The 20,871-nt window shown below is 41.9% G+C and overlaps 1 protein-coding gene across 3 annotated transcripts in view; it reads left to right on the top strand.

Moving 5' to 3' along the window:
* ptpn13 (protein tyrosine phosphatase non-receptor type 13) overlaps positions 1 to 20,871 on the top strand; it is a 145,976-nt gene that overhangs the window by 53,609 nt on the left and 71,496 nt on the right. For all 3 annotated transcript variants that reach the window (XM_041885337.2, XM_041885338.2, XM_041885336.2), the window contains exon 6: positions 4,362 to 4,455. In XM_041885337.2, coding sequence (XP_041741271.1) covers positions 4,362 to 4,455 — 94 coding nt within the window. The remainder of the gene's footprint in view (positions 1 to 4,361; positions 4,456 to 20,871) is intronic.

Here is a 20,871-nt window from a genome sequence, read left to right as displayed (position 1 = left end):
TGTTTAATACCCCTTATACTTAACAAAATACAGGAGGCTTGGGCGGTATCCAGATTTTCATACCGTTCTTCTGCCATCCCGGGATTTATGGTATTACCGGCATAGCACACAAGGGGGCGCAAAAAAAATGGAAAAAGCCCATTGGGCGTCTATTACCAGAATGCTAACAAAATTAGCGAAATCAGATGGACGCTGTTAGCTAAATATTAACGAACATAACCATTCTGGGGAACTACGGTAAGCTTCAGAATGTAAAATTAATTGACGGGTAAAAGAACGCAATCTGCTTTATCTACTAACGTATTGCACAAGTTGACTGCAGGTATTAACTTAAAGTAGCTACAAATATTTACATTTATTGAAAAACTTCAAATAAATAATTGACTATTTTTTCCAAATACCCAGGTATACGGTATCAAATTGTATTTGTCACATTCGCTGAATACAACAGGTGTAGACCTTACCGTGAAATGCTTACTTACAAGCCCTTAACCAATAATGCAGTTAAGAAAATAGTTAATAAAATATTTACTAAATAAACTAAAGTTAAAAAAAGTTTTTAAAAAAAAAGTAACACAAAACAACAATGAGGCTATATACAGGGGGTACCGAGTCAATGTGTGGGGGTACATGTAGGTAGGGGTAAAATGACTATGCATAGATAATAAACAGCAAGTAGCAGCAGTGTAAAAACAAAGGATGGGGTGGGGGTGGGGGGTGGGGGGGGGGCAGTGCAATTAGTCCGGGTGGCCATTTTATTAATTGTTCAACAGTCTTATGGCTTGGGAGTAAAAGCTGTTAAGGAGCCTTTTGGACCTAGACTTGGCACACCGGTACCGCTTGCCATGCAGTAGCAGGGAGAACAGTCTATGACTAGGGGGACTGGAGTCTTTGACAATTTTTTGGGCCTTCCTCTGACACCGCCTAGTATAGAGGTCCTGGATGGAAGGAAGTTTGTCCCCAGTGATATACTGGGCCGTATGCACTACCCTCTGTAGTGCCTTACGGTCAGATGCCGAGCAGTTGCCATACCAGGCAGTGATGCATCCAGTCAGGATGTGCTTGATGGTGCAGCTGTAAAACCTTTTGAGGATCTGGGGACCCATGCCAAGTCTTTTCTGTCTCCTGAGGGGAAAAGATGTTGTCGTGCCCTCTTCACGACTTTCTTGGTGTGTTTGGACCATGATAGTTTGTTGGTGATGGGGACACCAAGGAACTTAACTCTCGACCCGCTCCACTACAGCCCCGTCGATGTGAATGGGGGCGTGTTCGGCCCTCCTTTTCCTGTAGTCCACAATCATCTCCTTTGTCTTGCTCACGTTGAGGGAGAGGTTGTTGTCCTGGCACCACACTGCCAGGTCTCTGACCTCCACCCTATAGGCTGTCTCATCGTTGTCGGTGATCAGGCCTAACACTGTTGTGTCGTCAGCAAACTAAATGATGGTGTTGGAGTCGTGCTTGGCCACGCAGTCATGGATGAACAGGGAGTACAGGAGGGGACTAAGCACGCACCCCTGAGGGGCCCCCATGTTGAGGATTAGCATGGCAGATGTGTTGTTGCCTACCCTTACCACCTGGGGGCAGCCCGTCAGGAAGTCCAGGATCCAGTTGCAGAGGGAGGTGTTTAGTCCCAGGGTCCTTAGCTTAGTGATGCGCTTTGTGGGCACTATGGTGTTGAACCCTGAGCTGTAGTCAATCAACAGTATTCTCACATAGGTGTTCCTTTTGTCCAGGTGGGAAAGGGCAGTGTGGAGTGCAATTGCATCATCTGTGGTTCTGTTGTGGCGGTATGCGAATTGGAGTGGGTCTAGGGTTTCCGAGTTGATGGTGTTGATGTGAGCCATGACCAGCCTTTCAAAGCACTTCATGGCTACCGACGTGAGTGCTACGTGGCGGTAATCATTTAGGCAGGTTACCGTCGCTTTCTTGGGCACAGGGACTATGGTGGTCTGCTTGAAACGTGTAGGTATTACAGACTCGGTCAGGGAGAGGTTGAAAATATCAGTGAAGACACTTGCCAGTTGGTCTGCGCCTGCTCTGAGTACAAGTCCTGGTAATCCGCCCCGCGTCCTTGTGAATGTTGACCTGTTTAAATGTCTTGCTCACATCGGCTACGGAGAGCGTGATCACACAGTCGTCTGGAACAGCTGGTGCTTTCATGCATGCTTCAGTGTTGCTTACCTCGAAGTGAGCATAAAAGGCATTAAGCTCGTCTGGTAGGCTCGCGTCACTGGCCAGCTCGCGGCTGGGTTTCCCTTTGTAGTCCGTAGTAGTTTGCAAGCCCTGCTACATCCGACGAGCATCAGAGCCGGTGTAGTAGGATTCAATCTTAGTCCTGTATTTACGCTTTGCCTGTTTGACGGTTCGTCTGAGGGCATAGCGGGATTTCTTATAAGCGTCCGGATTAGTGTCCCGCTCCTTGAAAGTGGCAGCTTTACCCTTTAGCTCAGTGCGGATGTTGCCTGTAATCCATGGCTTCTGGTTGGGATATGTACGTACGGTCACTGTCGGAACGTCGTCGTCGATGCACTTATTGATGAAGCCGTTGACTGAGATGGTATACTCCTCAATGCCATTGGATGAATCCCGGAACATATTCCTGTCTGTGCTAGCAAAACAGTCCTGTAGCGTAGCATCCGCGTCATCTGACCACTTCCGTATTGAGCGAGTCACTGGTACTTCCTGCTTTAGTTTTTGCTTGCAAGCAGGAATCAGGAGGATAGAGAGATTTTACAAATGGAGGGCGAGGGAGAGCTTTGTCTGTGTGTGGAGTAAAGGTGGTCTATAGTTTTTTTCCCCCTCTGGTTGCACATTTGACATGCTAGTAGAAATGAGGTGAAACTGATTTAAGTTTGCCTGCATTAAAGTCCCCGACCACTAGGAGCGCCGCTTCTAGATGAGCATTTTCTTGTTTGCTTATGGCCTTATGCAGCTCGTTGAGTGCGGTCTTAGTGCCAGCGTCGGTTTGTGGTGGTAAATAGACAGCTACGAAAAATATAGATAAACTCTCTTGGTAAATAGTGTGGTCTACAGCTTAGACTACCTTAATATTAGGTATCGCGCACCAACTGTTATTGGCAAATAGACACACCCCCACCCCTCGTCTTACCAGAGGTAGCTGTCCTGCCGATCCACGGAAAACCCAGCCAACTGCATATTATCTGTGTCATCGTTCAGCCACGACTCGGTGAAACATAAGATATTACAGTTTTTAATGTCCTGTTGGTAGGATAGTCTCGAACGGAGCTCATCCAGTTTATTCTCCAGTGATTGCACGTTGGCCAATAGAATGGATGGTAGAGGCGGGTTACCCACTCGCCGACAAATTCTCACAAGGCACCCGATCTCCACCCCCTGTATTTCCTTATTTTCTTAATGCGAATGATGGGGATTTGGGCCTTTTTCCGGGAGCAACATTATATCCTTCGAGTCCGACTCATTAAAGAAAAAATCTTTGTCCAGTTCGAGGTGAGTAATCGCTGTTCTGATTTCCAGAAGCTCTTTTCGGTCTTAAGAGACGGTAGCATCAACGTTATGTACAATACTGCCCATGCCTAAAGTACAGTAATTCTCATAATCAAAATAGTCATATTTTGAACTACAATAGATAACCCTTAACTGTTTGTGAAGCCCATTGCCAAATGGCAAAGATTGAATGTTTGAAGGGGCGCTACTTTACCTACTGTGCTCCAGCTCAGTCAAAGCTCTTCTCTGTCCTGGCATCCCAATGGTGGAACAAGCTTCCCCCTAACGTCAGTACAGCAGAGTCCCAGCCCATCTTCTGAAAACGTCTGAAACCCTTTTAAAGCTCTTTTTAGAGTTTCTTAAAAACATACCACTGCGTTTGTCTTTTCTAACCACCACCGACTTTGCTGAAAACTACTTTGAGGGAAAATTTGCTAGCTATGATTGTGATATGTTGTCTCCCTAGCTACAGTATCTTAAGATGAATGCACTAATGGAAGTTGCTCTGGATAAGAGCATTTGCTAAATGACTAAAATGTGTGACTCAATCCAATATAGTCTTTCCCTAGCTTCTTATTGAAGTGCTAGCAGAGGAAGGACAACTTAGGCAGGCTAAAAGGCCATTATCTGACTGGTTACAGCACAACGTAACCAATATACCGTGGTTCACGTCAACCCCAAGGGATCTTATGAAGCCTCAGACAGACTGTTAGATGTCCCCTCCAGCTCCTTGTGTTAACCTCAACCTCTTTTCTTTTCTTTATTCTCTCTCTCCTTCCTGCGCTCATTTTCCCTCTCTCTCTCTCTCATTCGCTCTCTCTCATTCGCTCTCTCTCATTCACTCTCTTGCTCCCTGTTTTTCTGTCTCTCTCCCCGTCTCTCCATCTCTCCATCAGCTGGATGGCCTACTGTCCCAGAGTGATAGGGAGTCTATTCCGGAGAGGAGCAAGGAGATTCGGGAGAGGCTTCGGGGCAAAGGCCTTCCCTCAGGTAACATGTTCTTCACGGTCTCAACCTCCCAACCACCTGCATAGAGGTTCTTAGTGACAGTAGAGAACCTTATCCTCTACCCCTGTAGACTAACACACACGCATGCATACTGTGGCGTCCGAAATGATTGACACCCTTGATAAATATGAGCAATAATGACTATAAAATAAAGAATTCAAATACTGAGCGATATTGTATGCTAGATTTATTTTTTACATTTTATTCTAATACAATTGCTCAGATTTTGTTTTAATACTTTTTTTCTCAACAAGGTAGGGGTTCAAGTTATTGACACCCCTAAGGATTTTTATAAATAAAGTAGTCAAGTTTAGTATTTGGTCCCGTATTTCTACCGCACAATAGCTACATCAAACTTTCTGACTCTACAAACTTGGATGCATTTACAGTTTGTTTTGTTTCTTTTGATTTATTTTGTGCCCAGTTGAAATGATAAATAATGTATTGTGTCATTTTGGAGTCACTTTTATTGTAAATAAAATATGTTTCTAAACCCTTTTCTACATTTAATGTGGATGCTACCATGATTATAATAAATGGTGAATAATGATGTGTGATAAAAGTACAGCTGGTCAAAGATATTACAGCCAAAACATACTAACCCCTGCTGTTATTGGTAATGGTTTGGTCCTGTGGAACTTTCCCTCATCAGTCATTCAGGATGATCCGTAACCATGGTAGCATCCACATTCATTCAGGATGATCCGTAACCAAGGTAGCATCCACATTCATGTAGAAGTGTTTAGAAACACATTCTATTATTTACAATAAAAGTGACTCCAAAATGACACTGTTTATTTACAACAACAAAAAATATTTTGGGCAAAAAATAATCTGAGACCCATCCAAAACAAACTGCAAATACATCCAACAAATGTGTTTAGTCACAAGCTTGATGTAGTCATTGTCTGCTAGGAATATGGGACCAAATACTAAACTTTTGGCTAGTAATTTCCCCCTTTTTTTTAAGCATACAATATAACTTCATATTTGAATTATTTTATGCAGTCATTATTGCTCATCTTTATCAACGGTGTCATTCATTTAGGACCCCACTACAGACACAGACATACCATGCCTTCAGAAAGTATTCTCACCCCTTGACTTTTTCCACATTTTGTTGTTACAGCCTGAATTTAAAATGGATTCAATTGATATTTTGTATCACTGGCCTACACAAAATACCCCATAATGTCAAAGTGGAATTATGTTTTTAGAAATGTTTACAAACTAATTAAAAATGAAAAGCTGAAATGTCTTGAGTCAATAAGTATTCAACCCCTTTGTTATGGCAAGCCTAAATAAGTCCAGGAGTAAAAAAGTGCTTAACAAGTCACAAATTGCATTAATTCACTCTGTGTGCAATAATAGTGTTTAACATGATTTTTGAATGGCTACCTAATCTCTGTACCCCACACATATAATTATCTGTAATGTCCATCAGTCAACCAGTGAATTTCAAACACAGATTTGACCACAAAGACCAGGGAGGTTTTCCAATGCCTCGCAAAGAAGGGGACCAATTGGTATTGGTAGATGGGTAAAAAAACTGACATTGAATATCCCTTTGAGCATGGTGAAGTTATTGATTAGTGTATCAATACACCAAGTTACTACAAAGATACAGGCATCCTTCCTAACTCAGTTGCTGAGTGGAAGGAAACCGCTCAGGGATTTCACCATGAGGCCAAAGGTGACTTTAAATGGCTGTGATAGGAGATAACTGAGGATGGATCAACAACAGTGTAGTTACTCCACAATACTAACCTAATTGACATTTTACATTTACATCATTTAGCAGACGCTCTTATCCAGAGGGACTTACAAATTGGTGCAATCAACTTATGATAGCAAGTGGGACAACCACTTTTTTTCTTCTTTTTTTTATGGGGGGGTATAAGGATTGCTTTATACTATTCCAGGTATTCCTTAGAGGTAGGGTTTCAAGTGTCTCCGGAAGGTGGTCAGTGACTCCGCTGTCCTGGCGTCGTGGGGGAGCTTGTTCCACCATTGGGGTGCCAGAGCAGCAAATAGTTTTGACTGGGCTGAGCGGGAACTGTGCTTCTGTAGAGGTAGGGGAGCCAGCAGGCCAGAGGTGGATGAACGTAGTGCCCTCGTTTGGGTGTAGGGTCTGATCAGAGCCTGAAGGTAAGGAGGTGCCGTTCCCCTCACAGCTCCGTAGGCAAGCACCATGGTTTTGTAGTAGATGCGAGCTTCAACTGGAAGCCAGTGGAGTGGGTGGAGGAGCGGGGTGACATGAGAGAACTTGGGAAGGTCGAACACCAGACGGGCTGCGGCGTTCTGGATAAGTTGTAGGGGTTTAATGGCACAGGCAGGGAGCCCAGCCAACAGCGAGTTGCAGTAATCCAGACGGGAGATGACAAGTGCCTGGATTAGGACCTGTGCCGCTTTCTGTGTAAGGTAGGGTCGTACTCTGCGAATGTTGTAGAGCATGAACCTGCAGGATCGGGTCACCGCTTTCATGTTAGCAGAGAACGACAGGGTGTTGTCCAGGGTCACGCCAAGGCTCTTTGCACTCTGGGAGGAGGACACAATGGAGTTGTCAACCGTGATGGCGAGATCATGGAGCGGGCAGTCCTTCCCCGGGAGGAAGAGCAGCTCCGTCTTGCCGAGGTTCAGCTTGAGGTGGTGATCCGACATCCACACTGATATGTCTGCCAGACATGCAGAGATGCGATTCGCCACCTGGTTATCAGAAGGGGGAAAGGAGAAAATGAATTGTGTGTCGTCTGCGTAGCAATGATAGGATAGACCATGTGAGGATATGACAGAGCCAAGAGTGAAAAGGAGGAAGCCTGTACAGAATAAAAATATCCTACAACATGCATCCTGTTTGTAATAAGGAACTAAAGTAAAACTGCTAAGAATGTGGCAAAGAAATTAACTTTGTCCTGAATACAAAGTGTTATGTTTGGGGCAAATCCAACACAACACATCACTGAGTACCACTCTAAATATTTTCAAGCATGGTGGTGGCTGCATCATGTTATGGGTATGCTTGTCATCGGCAAGGACTATGTAGTTTTTTTTTTTTGGATAAAAAGAAACGGAATGGAGCAGAGTACAGGCAAAATCCTAGAGGAAAACCTGGTTCAGTCTGCTTTCCAACAGATACTGGGAAACAGATTCACCTTTCAGCAGGACAATAACCTAAAATAGATGGCCAAATATACACTGGAGTTGCTTACCAAGACGACATTGAATGTTCCTGAGTGGCGCAGTTACATTTTTGACTTAAATCGGCTTGAAAATCTATGGCAAGACTTGAAAATGGCTGTCTAGCAATGATCAACAACCAACTTGACAGAGCTTGAAGAATGTTAAAAATAATCATGTGCAAATATTGTACAGTCCAAAGCTCTTAGAAACTTAAACAGAAAGCATTGACACGGGGTGTGAATACTTGTGTAAATGAGATTTCTATATTTAATTTTAAATACATTTGGTAAATTACTGAGCATGTTTTTACTTTTTGATTATGGGGTATTGTGTGTACAGTAGATGGGTGAGATTTTTTCTTTAATAAATGTTGAATTCAGGCTGTAACACAACAATGTGGAATAAGTCAAGGGGTGTGAATGCTTTCTCAAGGCACTATACATACATACATACATACATACATACATACATACATACATACATACATACATACATACATACATACATACATGCACACTGTGCAACCCACTGACCCTCCCAATCAGCAGCAGATCCAGCAGTAGTTTTTCTGAATTGTGTGAAGAGGTTCTGCCCACTGTTCTGTATAATTCTGTGCACAGCTCCAGATAAAACTTCCTGTTCAATACTATGAAGGGATGGTGAAGGGTTCAATACTATGAAGGGATTGGTGAAGGGTTCAATACTATGAAGGGATTGGTAAAGGGTTCAATACTATGAAGGGATGGTAAAGGGTTCAATACTATGAAGGGACTGTGAAGGGTTCAATACTATGGATATTATCAGGACACACTTGACTAAAGCACAGTATAGAAAAATAATGAGTTGGCATGGCCGGGGCGATATGGATGGGAAACCAGGCAAACCATTTCTAGAGGACAACTCATTTTTCAAATATTCCAGCCTGACACCTGACTGAGTATATACATTTACATTTTAGTCATTTAGCAGACGCTCTTATCCAGAGCGACTTACAGTTAAGTGAGTGCATACATTTTTCATACTGGCCCCCCGTGGGAATCGAACCCACAACCCTGGCGTTGCAAGCGCCATTGCTCTACCAACTGAGCTACAGGATTTTACCTGACTGATTTAATATCTGATCTAAGGACTTTCTGCTGAGTCATGTCAGTTTTGCTGCTGTAACTGGGAGGAAGTGATTCACAATGTCAACAGAGAGATAGGCCCTGGTCTGGTTCTAACAGGCTTGGTCTCCTCTAGCTGAGGAAGAAAAGAAAGCCCTGGGGGTGTTACAGTAGGCGGGGGCTGAACATACCCTGACAATAGAGACACCCTGGTAGGCTGGCATAGACAAGTTGGGACAGTGAACAGTGGTTGTAGTTGATGATCCTTCTTTTAATGGGTGGCATTACCACTGTCCCAATGTTGACTGACTCCCACGCTTCCTGAACCATGGCCAAGAGGGAGGTGCTCAGAAGACATGTCCGTGGTTGTCCGTGGTGAGAGAAAGAAAAGCAGCCCTTGAAATGTGCTTAGTGAAAAGCTATAAGTTAGCGAAAAGCTATAAGTTAGCTAATAGCTATAATTGGTGTGTATACAGTATGAAAAATTTATGCACTCACTAACTGTGTAAGTCGCTCTGGATAAGAGCGTCTGCTAAATGACTAAAATGTAAATGTATACGATTGAAAGTGTACAGTGAGGGGAAAAAAGTATTTGATCCCCTGCTGATTTTGTAAGTTTGCCCACTGACAAAGAAATGATCAGTCTATAATTTTAATGGTAGGTTTTTTTGAACAGTGAGAGACAGAATAACAACAAAAAAATCCAGAAAAACGCATGTCAAAAATGTTATAAATTGATTTGCATTTTAATGAGGGAAATAAGTGTTTGACCCCCTCTCAATCAGAAATATTTCTGGCTCCCAGGTGTCTTTTATACAGGTAACGAAGAGTGCTCCTAATCTCAGTTTGTTACCTGTATAAAAGACACCTGTCCACAGAAGCAATCAATCAATCAGATTCCAAACTCTCCACCATGGCCAAGACCAAAGAGCTCTCTAAGGATGTCAGGGACAAGATTGTAGACCTACACAAGGCTGGAATGGGCTACAAGACCATCGCCAAGCAGCTTGGTGAGAAGGTGACAACAGTTGGTTGCGATTATTCGCAAATGGAAGAAACACAAAATAACTGTCAATCTCCCTCGGCCTGGGGCTCCATGCAAGATCTCACCTCGTGGAGTTGCAATGATCATGAGAACGGGGAGGAATCAGCCCAGAACTACACGGGAGGATCTTGTCAATGATCTCAAAGCAGCTGGGACCATAGTCAGCAAGAAAACAATTGGTAACACACTACGCCGTGAAGGACTGAAATCCTGCAGCGCCCGCAAGGTCCCCCTGCTCAAGAAAGCACATATACATGCCCGTCTGAAGTTTGCCAATGAACATCTGAATGATTCAGAGGAGAACTGGGTGAAAGTGTTGTGGTCAGATGAGACCAAAATGTAGCTCTTTGGCAACAACTCAACTCGCCGTGTTTGGAGGAGGAGGAATGCTGCCTATGACCCCAAGAACACCATCCCCACCATCAAACATGGAGGTGGAAACATTATGCTTTGAGGGTGTTTTTCTGCTAAGGGGACAGGACAACTTCACCGCATCAAAGGGACGATGGACGGGGCCATGTAGAGAGGAGGGGGAGAGGAGGGTTATGTAACCATTGCATGGTATTGATTATAGTTCCTAAGCTGGTCTGGGTTCAGTACTAATTGAAAACATTTTTAAATACTTTAGCTGGCCTTGATTTGAGCATGCCTGGCACAATGGAACCAATAGAAAAGTCTCGAAAGACCAACCACCTGGCACTCCAGGCAGGCTAAAGCAAAACCTAGAAATATTTGAAAGATTTAAAAAGTATAGTATTTGCTAAGCTGGTCTGGTGGTGTTGGTGTATTTTAGCTTTGTTTCTTTCCAAGAGTCAGGAGAACCAGCCTTAAAGGAAAGGTTCACCCATTTTGTATGTTGTATTGTCTTTGTGCATCTCTGAGTGATCTATCGATTCCCTGGGTCATCTCATGTTTTAATGTGTATCTGAGTTGTTCGCGTTCAAGCAGGCAGAAATCTGGCCGGTACGACGTAGCACTGTGATAAAGTCGCTCTCACTATACTGGAAGTTAATAGGAATACGACTTTTAGATCGCGAAAACGTCTATCATACATGTCAGATTTCAATACTGGCTGATGTCATAACTCGGGAGGATGTATTTTCTCGAATGAACCATTGATCATATTTTTTGCGATATTCCTACCTCAAGAAATGTAATTTAATGGAGGGTCAAGCACATTTTTCTTGTCTGTCTCTTTAGTCCAGGGTGCATTGCAGGGTGCCGTTGCCATAGATATTATATAAAGGAGATAGGAATCCAATGAATGAAGGACCGTATAACGCCCCACCCAGCAGAATGTTGACCGTTCACGTTGTCATCCAACGTCACGCGGTTGCTAAGTTAATCGTCACACAATTCCTTCTCAAAGTCAGTGTATATGTCAAGAAACGTGCCTTCTTTCCTCAAGTATGTAATGTCACGATTCCAAAGCTATATGATACTACAGATGGCAAGTTAATTATCTCACATCTCAGAAAAAAAGTTGGGTATTTGAGCTAGCCCCCAATAGACTTCCCATTCACTCCTTTAAGAAGAGCACTCCTTGTCCCAGAATCGCCCAGAATGCACCGCATGGCCCATTGACGTAGCGTGGGCAATGTTTCCCATCTCCTCAAAAGTATATCTGGTTGCTAAGCAAATCTTAGACTCCACTCTGTGAGGCACATCAATCTGCAGGTTGAACATGGTGAGATTGTAGACTCCTAAATTGATAGTGCAGTTTGTTTAGGGGATTTTACAGCTAACTAGCTGTGTTTACATGCTGATATTGTTAGGTATTGTGTGTAGCTACATTTTCTAGCTAGCCAGCCAGCCCATAGAGAGCATTGCATTGTGGATTTTGTAGTCTACTTGAGCTGCAACAGATTTCCACGACAATTTTCCATGTTGCTACCAACCTTATAATAACGCCAAAATGAAACATTTGTTCACAAAAAAATATTGTTCTCACATATTAGTGTTATGTAACACTATAAATTAAAGGAATGAGTGGATTTGGGTGGATTTTTCCTTTTAAACATCGTTTTCACACACAGTTCTAGGCTATAGTTCCAATCGGAGTTAGATTATTTGTTACATTGTATTTTTTAAATTTGGTCCGGTTAGTTTTTCACATTGCTAAATGTAAAACTAACTAAAATGTCTAAACAAAATCAGTTATTTATTTATTGGAAAGAAATGCTCACGTTAAATCCATCTGATTATCTAGAACATAAAATGTAAATATATAAAAACATTTTCCTTAAATTTTTTAGCGGTGACTAATGTTACTGCCAAGGCAGCAGCTACTCTTCCTGGGGTCCAGCAAAATTAGGACAGTTATACATTTTTAAAACATTACAATGCATTCATAACAGATTTCATAACATATTAAGTGTGTGCCCTCAGGCCTCTACTCTACTACCACATATCTATAACACAAAATCCATGTGTACATGTGTGTAGTGCGTATGTTATCGTGTGTGTGTATGCATGTCTGTGCCTATGTTTGTGTTGCTTCACAGTCCCCACTGTTCCATAAGGAGAATTTGTATCTGTTTTTTAAATCTAATTTTACTGCTGCATGAGTTACATGATGTGGAATAGAGTTCCATGTAGTCATGGCTCTATGTAGTACTGTGCGCCTCCCATAGTCTGTTCTTGACTTGGGGACTGTGAAGAGACCTCTGGTGGCATGTCTTGTGGGGTATGCATGGGTGTCCGAGCTGTGTGCCAGTAGTTCAAACAGACAGCTCGGTTCATTCAACATGTCAATACCTCTCACTAATACAAGTAGTGATGAAGTCAATCTCTCCTCCACTTTGAGTCAGGAGAGATTGACATGCATTTTATTAATGTTAGCTCTCTGTGTACACCCAAGGGCCAGCCGTGCTGCCCTGTTCTGAGCCAAATGCAATTTTCTTAAGTCCCTTTTTGTGGCACCTGACCACACGACTGGACAGTAGTCCAGGTGCGACAAAACTAGGGCCTGTAGGACCTGCCTTGTTGATAGTGCTGTTTAGAATGCAGAGCAGCGCTTTATTATAGACAGACTTCTCCCCATCCTAGCTACTGTTGTATCAATATGTTTTGACCATGACAGTTTACAATCCAGGATTATTCCAAGCAATTTAGTCTCCTCAACTTTCCGCATTATTCATTGAGATTTAGGGTTTAGTAAATGATTTGTCCCAAATACAATGCTTTTAGTTTTTGAAATATTTAGTGCTAACTTATTCCTTGCCACCCATTATGAAACTAACTGCAGCTCTTTGTTAAGTGTTGCTGTCATTTCAGTCGCTGTAGTAGCTGACGTGTATAGTGTTGAGTCATCCACATACATAGACACACTGGCTTTACTCAAAGCCAGTGGCATGTCGTTAGTAAAGATTGAATAAAGTAAGGGGCCTAGACAGCTGCCCTGGGGAATTCCCGACTCTACCTGGATTTTGTTGGAAAGGCGTCCATTAAAGAACACCCTCTGTGTTGTGTTAGACAGGTATGCTTGATAATGTCAAAAGCCACATTGAAGTCTAACAAAACAGCCCCCACAATCTTTTTATCATCAATTTCTCTCAGCCAATCATCGGTCATTTGTGTAAGTGCGGTGCTTGTTGAATGTCCTTCCCTATAAGCGTGCTGAAAGTCTGTTGTCAATTTGTTTACTGTGAAATAGCATTTTGTCTCGTCAAACACCATTTTTTCCAAAATGTAAGGGTTGGTAACAGGCTGATTGGTCAGCTATTTGAGCCAGTTAAGGGGGCTTTACTATTCTTAGGTAGGGGAATAACTTTTGCTTCCCTCCAGGCCTGAGGGCACACACTTTCTAGTAGGCTTAAATTGAAGATATGGCAAATAGGAGTGGCAATATCGACCTCTATTATCCTCAGTAAGTTTCCACCCAAGTTGTCAGACCCCGGTGGCTTGTCATTGTTGATCGACAATAATACTTTTTTCACCTCTTCCACACTTACTTTACGGAATTCAAAATTACAATGTTTGTCTTTCATAATTTGGTCAGATATACTTGGATGTGTGGTGTCAGTGTTTGTTGCTGGCATGTCATGCCTAAGTTTGCTTATCTTGCCAATGAAAAAATCATTGAAGTAGTTGGCAATATCAGTGGGTTTTCTGATTCAATGAATAATGGAGTTTGCCTTTTTGCCCAAAACTTCATTTAAGGTGCTCCAAAGCTTTTTACTATCATTCTTTGTCTTATCTTTGTTTCATAGTGTAGTTACTGTCCCCACAACAACAACAAAAACAACGTAAATATACTGAATAAAAATATAAGCGCAACATGCAACAATTTCAATGATTTTACTGAGTTACAGTTTATATAAGAAAATCAGTCAATTGAAATAAATTCACTCAGCAACCAGCACCGACCACCCCTCCCTCAGACGATCCCGCAGGTGAAGAAGCCAGATGTGAAGGTTCTGGGCTGGCGTGGTTACACATTGTCTGCGGTTGGGAGGCCAGTTGGATGTACTGCCAAATTATCTAAAATGACGTTGGAGGTGGTTTATGGTAGAGAAATTAACATTAAATTATCTGGCAACAGCTCTGGTGAACATTCCTTCAGTCAGCATGCCAATTGCACTCTCCCTCAAAACTTGAGACATCTGTGGCATTCTGTTGTGTGACAAAACGGCACATTTTAGAGTGGCCTTTTATTGTCCCCAGCACAAGGTCATGCTGTTTAATCAGCTTCTGGATATGCCACACCTGTCAGGTCGCTGGATTATCTTGGCAAAGGAGAAATGCTCACGAACAGGGATGTAAACAAATTTGTGCACAACATTTTGATAGAAATAAGCTTTTGGTGCATATGGAAAAATTCTGGGATCTTTTATTTCAGCTCATGAAACATAGGACCAACATTTACATGTTGCATTTATATTTTTGTTCACTGTACATGTAATTTTGTCCTTGAAACATTTTAATGAATTCCATTCATTCCTATGGAGGACTGTTCCGAATGAGGAGTCCCAATATGGCCGCCGGTGGCGACAAAGCCTCTCAATGGCCAATACATAGCATCAGCAATCCAGGGTTGATATAAATCATTTGACCGCACCACGGTATGAATGGAATCTGACCGAGACCACCCTTTTTGAGCGAACCACGGTGCGTTGGTTAGTGCACTCCCAAGCACGGATAGTGTTCACACCAGTCCAAACGAACCGAACTAAGGGGGAAAACATGCCAGAGTTCAGAAGAAAAAAAAACACTCCAAACCAATTTGGTGTGAAAATACACACAAATAGTCTTAGTCACTTGTGTGTTTCTTTCTTTCTGCAGATCAGACATTTCAGTGGTTAGGGTTGAAGTGTTCTGACTGTGGAGAAAATGCTGTCATTGCTTTGTTTTTCATGCTGGGCGACGTGATTTGTTTTCATTCTGCTTTAGTACCACAGCTCTCACTGTCCTGTGGCAGCCTACCCATGCCCACCACCACTAATAGTACTAGATAAACCTCAGGCAACAATTCTCTGAATGTTGCAACTAAGAATGAAAGGCCAATGGAGCCTGAAAACCAAGTTTCATTTATTTGTATTTTTTTTGACTCACTCTTGTCCTTGTTTGTCTGCCTCCATAGCAACAGTGTTCCTGGAAAAATGTCAGCCTGTCTTTTTATATGTTCTGTTTTACTGTAGAGAGGGAGCCATATGCTTTGTAGATTAAAGCAAGGTACTACATGCAGTATTTTATAGGCCTGAGGGCCCCTCCCCCCCCACTCACTCACTCACTCTCATGTCCAAGACAGTGTATCTTACTCAGTGTGTAGATAGCTGATATAGAAGATGCTGCAGGGTCATATGTAACTCTGTGTTGTTGTTTTTATCGCACTACTTTGCTTTATCTTGGCCAGGTCGCAGTTGTAAATGAGAACTTGTTCCCAACTGGCTATACCTGGTTAAATAAAGGTGAAAGAAATAAATAAATAAATATGAACAGTACAGTTTTTAACCAGTAGTCTGTATTAGATTCAGGAGGAACATTTCAAAACATTGGACATTTTTGTTGTAGTCTTTCAAAGCACTTTACCTTAATTCTCTTTATTAGTATGTGAAACTTAGCCTTCCTGTTTCAAAGTAAAATGTTATTTTTAAGGTGCGTGTGTTTTATACAGTCTTAATTGTATATATTTGGACAGATGGATATGTAATCTTCACTTCAACACTATTGACAGATAAAGGTAACCTAATTTAACAAATGACACTGAAAGATTATACTTTGCAATCATTTATTCATCAAATATTAACATGCAATTCCATAGTGCGGAAAAGATTAAGGACACCCCTAGCTTCAATAGCTGGTGTTGCCCCCTTTGGCTGAAGTAACTTCAAGTAGACGTTTCTTGTAACTGTCAATCAGTCTCTTACATCGACTGGGAGGACATTTTTGACACTCTTCTTTACAGTACTGTTTCAACTGTGTTTTCTTGCGTGCACGGCCCGCTTCAAGTCCCCCCACAGCATTTCCGAAAGGTCGCTGGTTCTAATCCCCGAGCCGACTAGGTGAAAAATCTGTCGATGTGCCCTTAAGCAAGGCACTTAACCCTAATTGCTCCTGTAAGTCGCTCTGGATAAGAGCGTCTGCTAAATTACGTAAATGTAAATTTCGATAGGATTGAGATCTGGGCTTTGACTCAGCCATTCCATTACCCTCCATTTCTTATTTTTGAGCCATTCTGTTGTAGCTTTGCTTTTGTGTTTTGGATCATTGTCCTGTTGCAAGATCCATGTTCGGTTCAGCTTTTTGACAGATGGCCTCAGAATTATCTGGTACAATATAGAATTAACGGTTGACTCAATGATGGCAAGTTGGCCCTGAGGCAGCAAAGCAGCCCCAAACCATAACGCCACCGCCTCCATGCTTTACGGTTGGCATGAGGTTCTTCTGTTCAAAGGTAGTGTTTCGTTCTCTCCAAACATGGCGTCTGGCATTGCGTCCAAACAACTCCACCTTTTGACTCATCTGTCCAGAGCACATTGTTCCAGTAGTTTTGGTCTTTACCCAGGTGTTGTCTGGCAAACATCAGTCGTGTCTACATATTCTTTTTTGAGAGCAGAGGCTTCTTCCTCCTTGACCTGCCATGTAGGCCAAATTTGTGCAGTCTCTTTCTGACAGTTGACTCATGCACTTCCACATTGATTGTGGCAAGAAAGGCCTGTAGATCCCTTGATGTTACCCCCGGGGTTCTTAGACTTCTATGAGCATCTTTCGCATCTTTCGGTCAGCTCTTGGGCTGAATTCGGTGGGACGACCTGTCCTAGGTAGATTGCCAGAGGGTCTGGAATTTTCTCCATTTGTAGATGAGCCATCGGACAGTGGAATGATGTACGTTGATTTGCTTAGAAATGGATTTGTAACCCCTCCCAGACTCATGGGCATCACTACTCTTTCTTCTGAGGGCCTCTGGTAGGTCATTTGAACTTGGCATGATGTGTTACCATACACCCATATGGTTAAGACCAAACCAGACCAAGTTTTTAAACCAGACCAAGTTTTTAATATGGTTAAGTTTATCTCTAATAATTTTCTGATCATTTGCACCTGTTTTGGTGAACCTGATTCAAATTGGAGCCATTTTATGTGATGGTAAAGGTAGGGGTGTACTAAGGAAAATGCATTTTTGTTTATTTTAATTGCATAACATTTTCAAAGTTTTAATTTTTTTGTGTGTGATTTGTTAAATTTCTTTACCTTTTATCAATGAATGCTGTGGGAATTTAGCTCAAATATCCATTTGTCCAAATATGTACAACAACAAAAAAAGACCACTTTTTCACATGACTTCATTAAATCAGTCTGTCTACAATTGGGATTTATAAAAATGTGTTAATCCAATAACCTGTAAAACTGCAAGAGGTTTTATTATACTAATAGATTTTTCCAGCCTGGTCCCAGATCTGTTTGTGTAGGTTTGTCAACTCCTATTGGTCAGTGTCACAGCATTGTCAAGACAACACAAACAGATCTGACACCAGGCTTGTGCCTTCGGAAAGTATTCAGACCCCTTGACTTTTTTTTCACATTTTGTTACGTTACAGCCTTATTCTAAAATTGATTAAATTGTCCCCCTCCCCCTCATCTACACACAATACCCCATAATGACATAACCAAAACAGGTTTTTATACATTTTTGCTAATTTATTACAAATAAAAAACTAAAATATCACATTTACATAAGCATTCAGACCCTTTACGCAGTACTTTGTTGAAGCACCTTTGGCAGCAATTACAGCATTGAGTGTTCTTGGGTACGACGCTACAAGCTTGGCACACCTGTATTTGGGGAGTTTCTCCAATTCTGCTTCTCTGCAGATCCTCTCAAGCTCTGTCAGGTTGGATGGGGAGTGTTGCTGCACAGCTATTTTCAGGTCTCTGCGGAGATGTTCGACCAGGCTCTGGCTGGGCCACTCAAGGACATTGAGACTTATCCCGAAGACTGGTCTCCCAGTCCCTGCCGCCGAAAAACATCCCCACAGCATGATGCTACCACCACCCTGCTACACCGTAGGGATGGTGCCAGGTTTCCCTCAGACGTGAAGCTTGGCATTCAGGCCAAAGAGTTCAATCTTGGTTTCATCAGACCAGAGAATCTTGTTTCTCATGGTCAGAGTCTTTAGGTGCCTTTTGGCAAACTCCAAGCGGGCTGTCATGTGCCTTTTTTACTGAGGAGTGGCTGCCGTCTGGCCAATCTACTGTAAAGGCCTGATTTGGTGGAGTGCTGCAGAGATGGTTGTCCTTCTGGAAGGTTCTCCCATCTCCACAGAGGAACGCTGGAGCTCTGTCAGAGTGACCATCGGGTTCTTGGTCACCTCCCTGATCAAGGCCCTTCTCCCCCAATTGCTCAGTTTGACCAGGCGGCCAGCTCTAGGAAGAGTCTTGGTGGTTCCAAACTTCTTCCATTTAAGAATGATGGAGGCCACTGTGTTCTTGGGGACTTTCAATGCTGCAGAATGTTTTTGGTACCCTTCCCCAGATATGTGACTCGACACAATCCTGTCTCGGAGCTCTACGGACAATTCCTTCAACCTCATGGCTTGGTTTTTGCTCTGACATGCACTGTCAACAGTGGAACCTTATATAGACACGTGTGTGCCTTTCCAAATCATGTCCAATCAATTGAATTTACAACAGGTGGACTCAAAGTTGTAGAAACATCTCAAGGATGATCAACGGAAACAGGATGCACCTGAGCTCAATTTCGAGTCTCATAAGAAAGGGTCTGAATACTTATGTAAATAAGGTATTTCTATTTTTAATTTTGATACATTTCTAAATACCTGTTTTCGCTTTGTCATTATGGGGAATTGTGTGTAAAAGGAAAAGGTGGAAAAAGTCAAGGGGTCTGAATACTTTTTGAAGGCACTATATTCGAAAGTATGTGGACACATTCCTTCAAATTAGTGGATTTGGCTATTTCAGCCACACCCGTTGCTGACAGGTGCATAGAATCGAGCACACAGCCATGCAATCTCCATAGACAAACATTGGCAGTAGAATGACATTACTGAAAGTACACCTGTGGTACACTTTCTAATTAGTCCCTAATACAGTAGGTTATATCCCTGTTGTCTGATTAATTAGTCCCTATACAGTATGTTATATCCCTGTTGTCGGATTAATTAGTCCCTAATACAGTATGTTATATCCCTGTTGTCGGATTAATTAGTCCCTAATACAGTATGTTATATCCCTGTTGTCTGATTAATTAGTCCCTATACAGTATGTTATTTCCCTGTTGTCGGATTAATTAGTCCCTATACAGTAGGTTATTTCCCTGTTGTCGGATTAATTAGTCCCTATACAGTAGGTTATTTCCCTGTTGTCGGATTAATTAGTCCCTATACAGTAGGTTATTTCCCTGTTGTCTGATTAATTAGTCCCTATACAGTAGGTTATTTCCCTGTTGTCGGATTAATTAGTCCCTATACAGTAGGTTATTTCCCTGTTGTCGGATTAATTAGTCCCTATACAGTAGGTTATTTCCCTGTTGTCGGATTAATTAGTCCCTATACAGTAGGTTATTTCCCTGTTGTCGGATTAATTAGTCCCTATACAGTATGTTATTTCCCTGTTGTCGGATTAATTAGTCCCTATACAGTAGGTTATTTCCCTGTTGTCGGATTAATTAGTCCCTATACAGTAGGTTATTTCCCTGTTGTCTGATTAATTAGTCCCTATACAGTATGTTATTTCCCTGTTGTCTGATTAATTAGTCCCTATACAGTATGTTATATCCCTGTTGTCGGATTAATTAGTCCCTAATACAGTATGTTATTTCCCTGTTGTCGGATTAATTAGTCCCTATACAGTATGTTATATCCCTGTTGTCTGATTAATTAGTCCCTATACAGTAGGTTATTTCCCTGTTGTCGGATTAATTAGTCCCTAATACAGTAGGTTATATCCCTGTTGTCTGATTAATTAGTCCCTAATACAGTATGTTATTTCCCTGTTGTCGGATTAATTAGTCCCTAATACAGTATGTTATATCCCTGTTGTCGGATTAATTAGTCCCTAATACAGTATGTTATATCCCTGTTGTCGGATTAATTAGTCCCTAATACAGTATGTTATATCCCTGTTGTCTGATTAATTAGTCCCTATACAGTAGGTTATTTCCCTGTTGTCGGATTAATTAGTCCCTAATACAGTAGGTTATATCCCTGTTGTCTGATTAATTAGTCCCTAATACAGTATGTTATTTCCCTGTTGTCGGATTAATTAGTCCCTAATACAGTATGTTATATCCCTGTTGTCGGATTAATTAGTCCCTAATACAGTATGTTATATCCCTGTTGTCGGATTAATTAGTCCCTAATACAGTATGTTATATCCCTGTTGTCGGATTAATTAGTCCCTAATACAGTATGTTATATCCCTGTTGTCGGATTAATTAGTCCCTAATACAGTATGTTATATCCCTGTTGTCGGATTAATTAGTCCCTAATACAGTATGTTATTTCCCTGTTGTCTGATTAATTAGTCCCTATACAGTAGGTTATATCCCTGTTGTCTGATTAATTAGTCCCTAATACAGTAGGTTATTTCCCTGTTGTCTGATTAATTAGT

Source organism: Coregonus clupeaformis, chromosome 9, assembly GCF_020615455.1.
Source record: "Coregonus clupeaformis isolate EN_2021a chromosome 9, ASM2061545v1, whole genome shotgun sequence".
NCBI lineage: Eukaryota > Metazoa > Chordata > Actinopteri > Salmoniformes > Salmonidae > Coregonus > Coregonus clupeaformis.
Note: the sequence above shows the minus strand (reverse complement) of the source record. Positions and strands in the feature narration are given on the sequence as shown.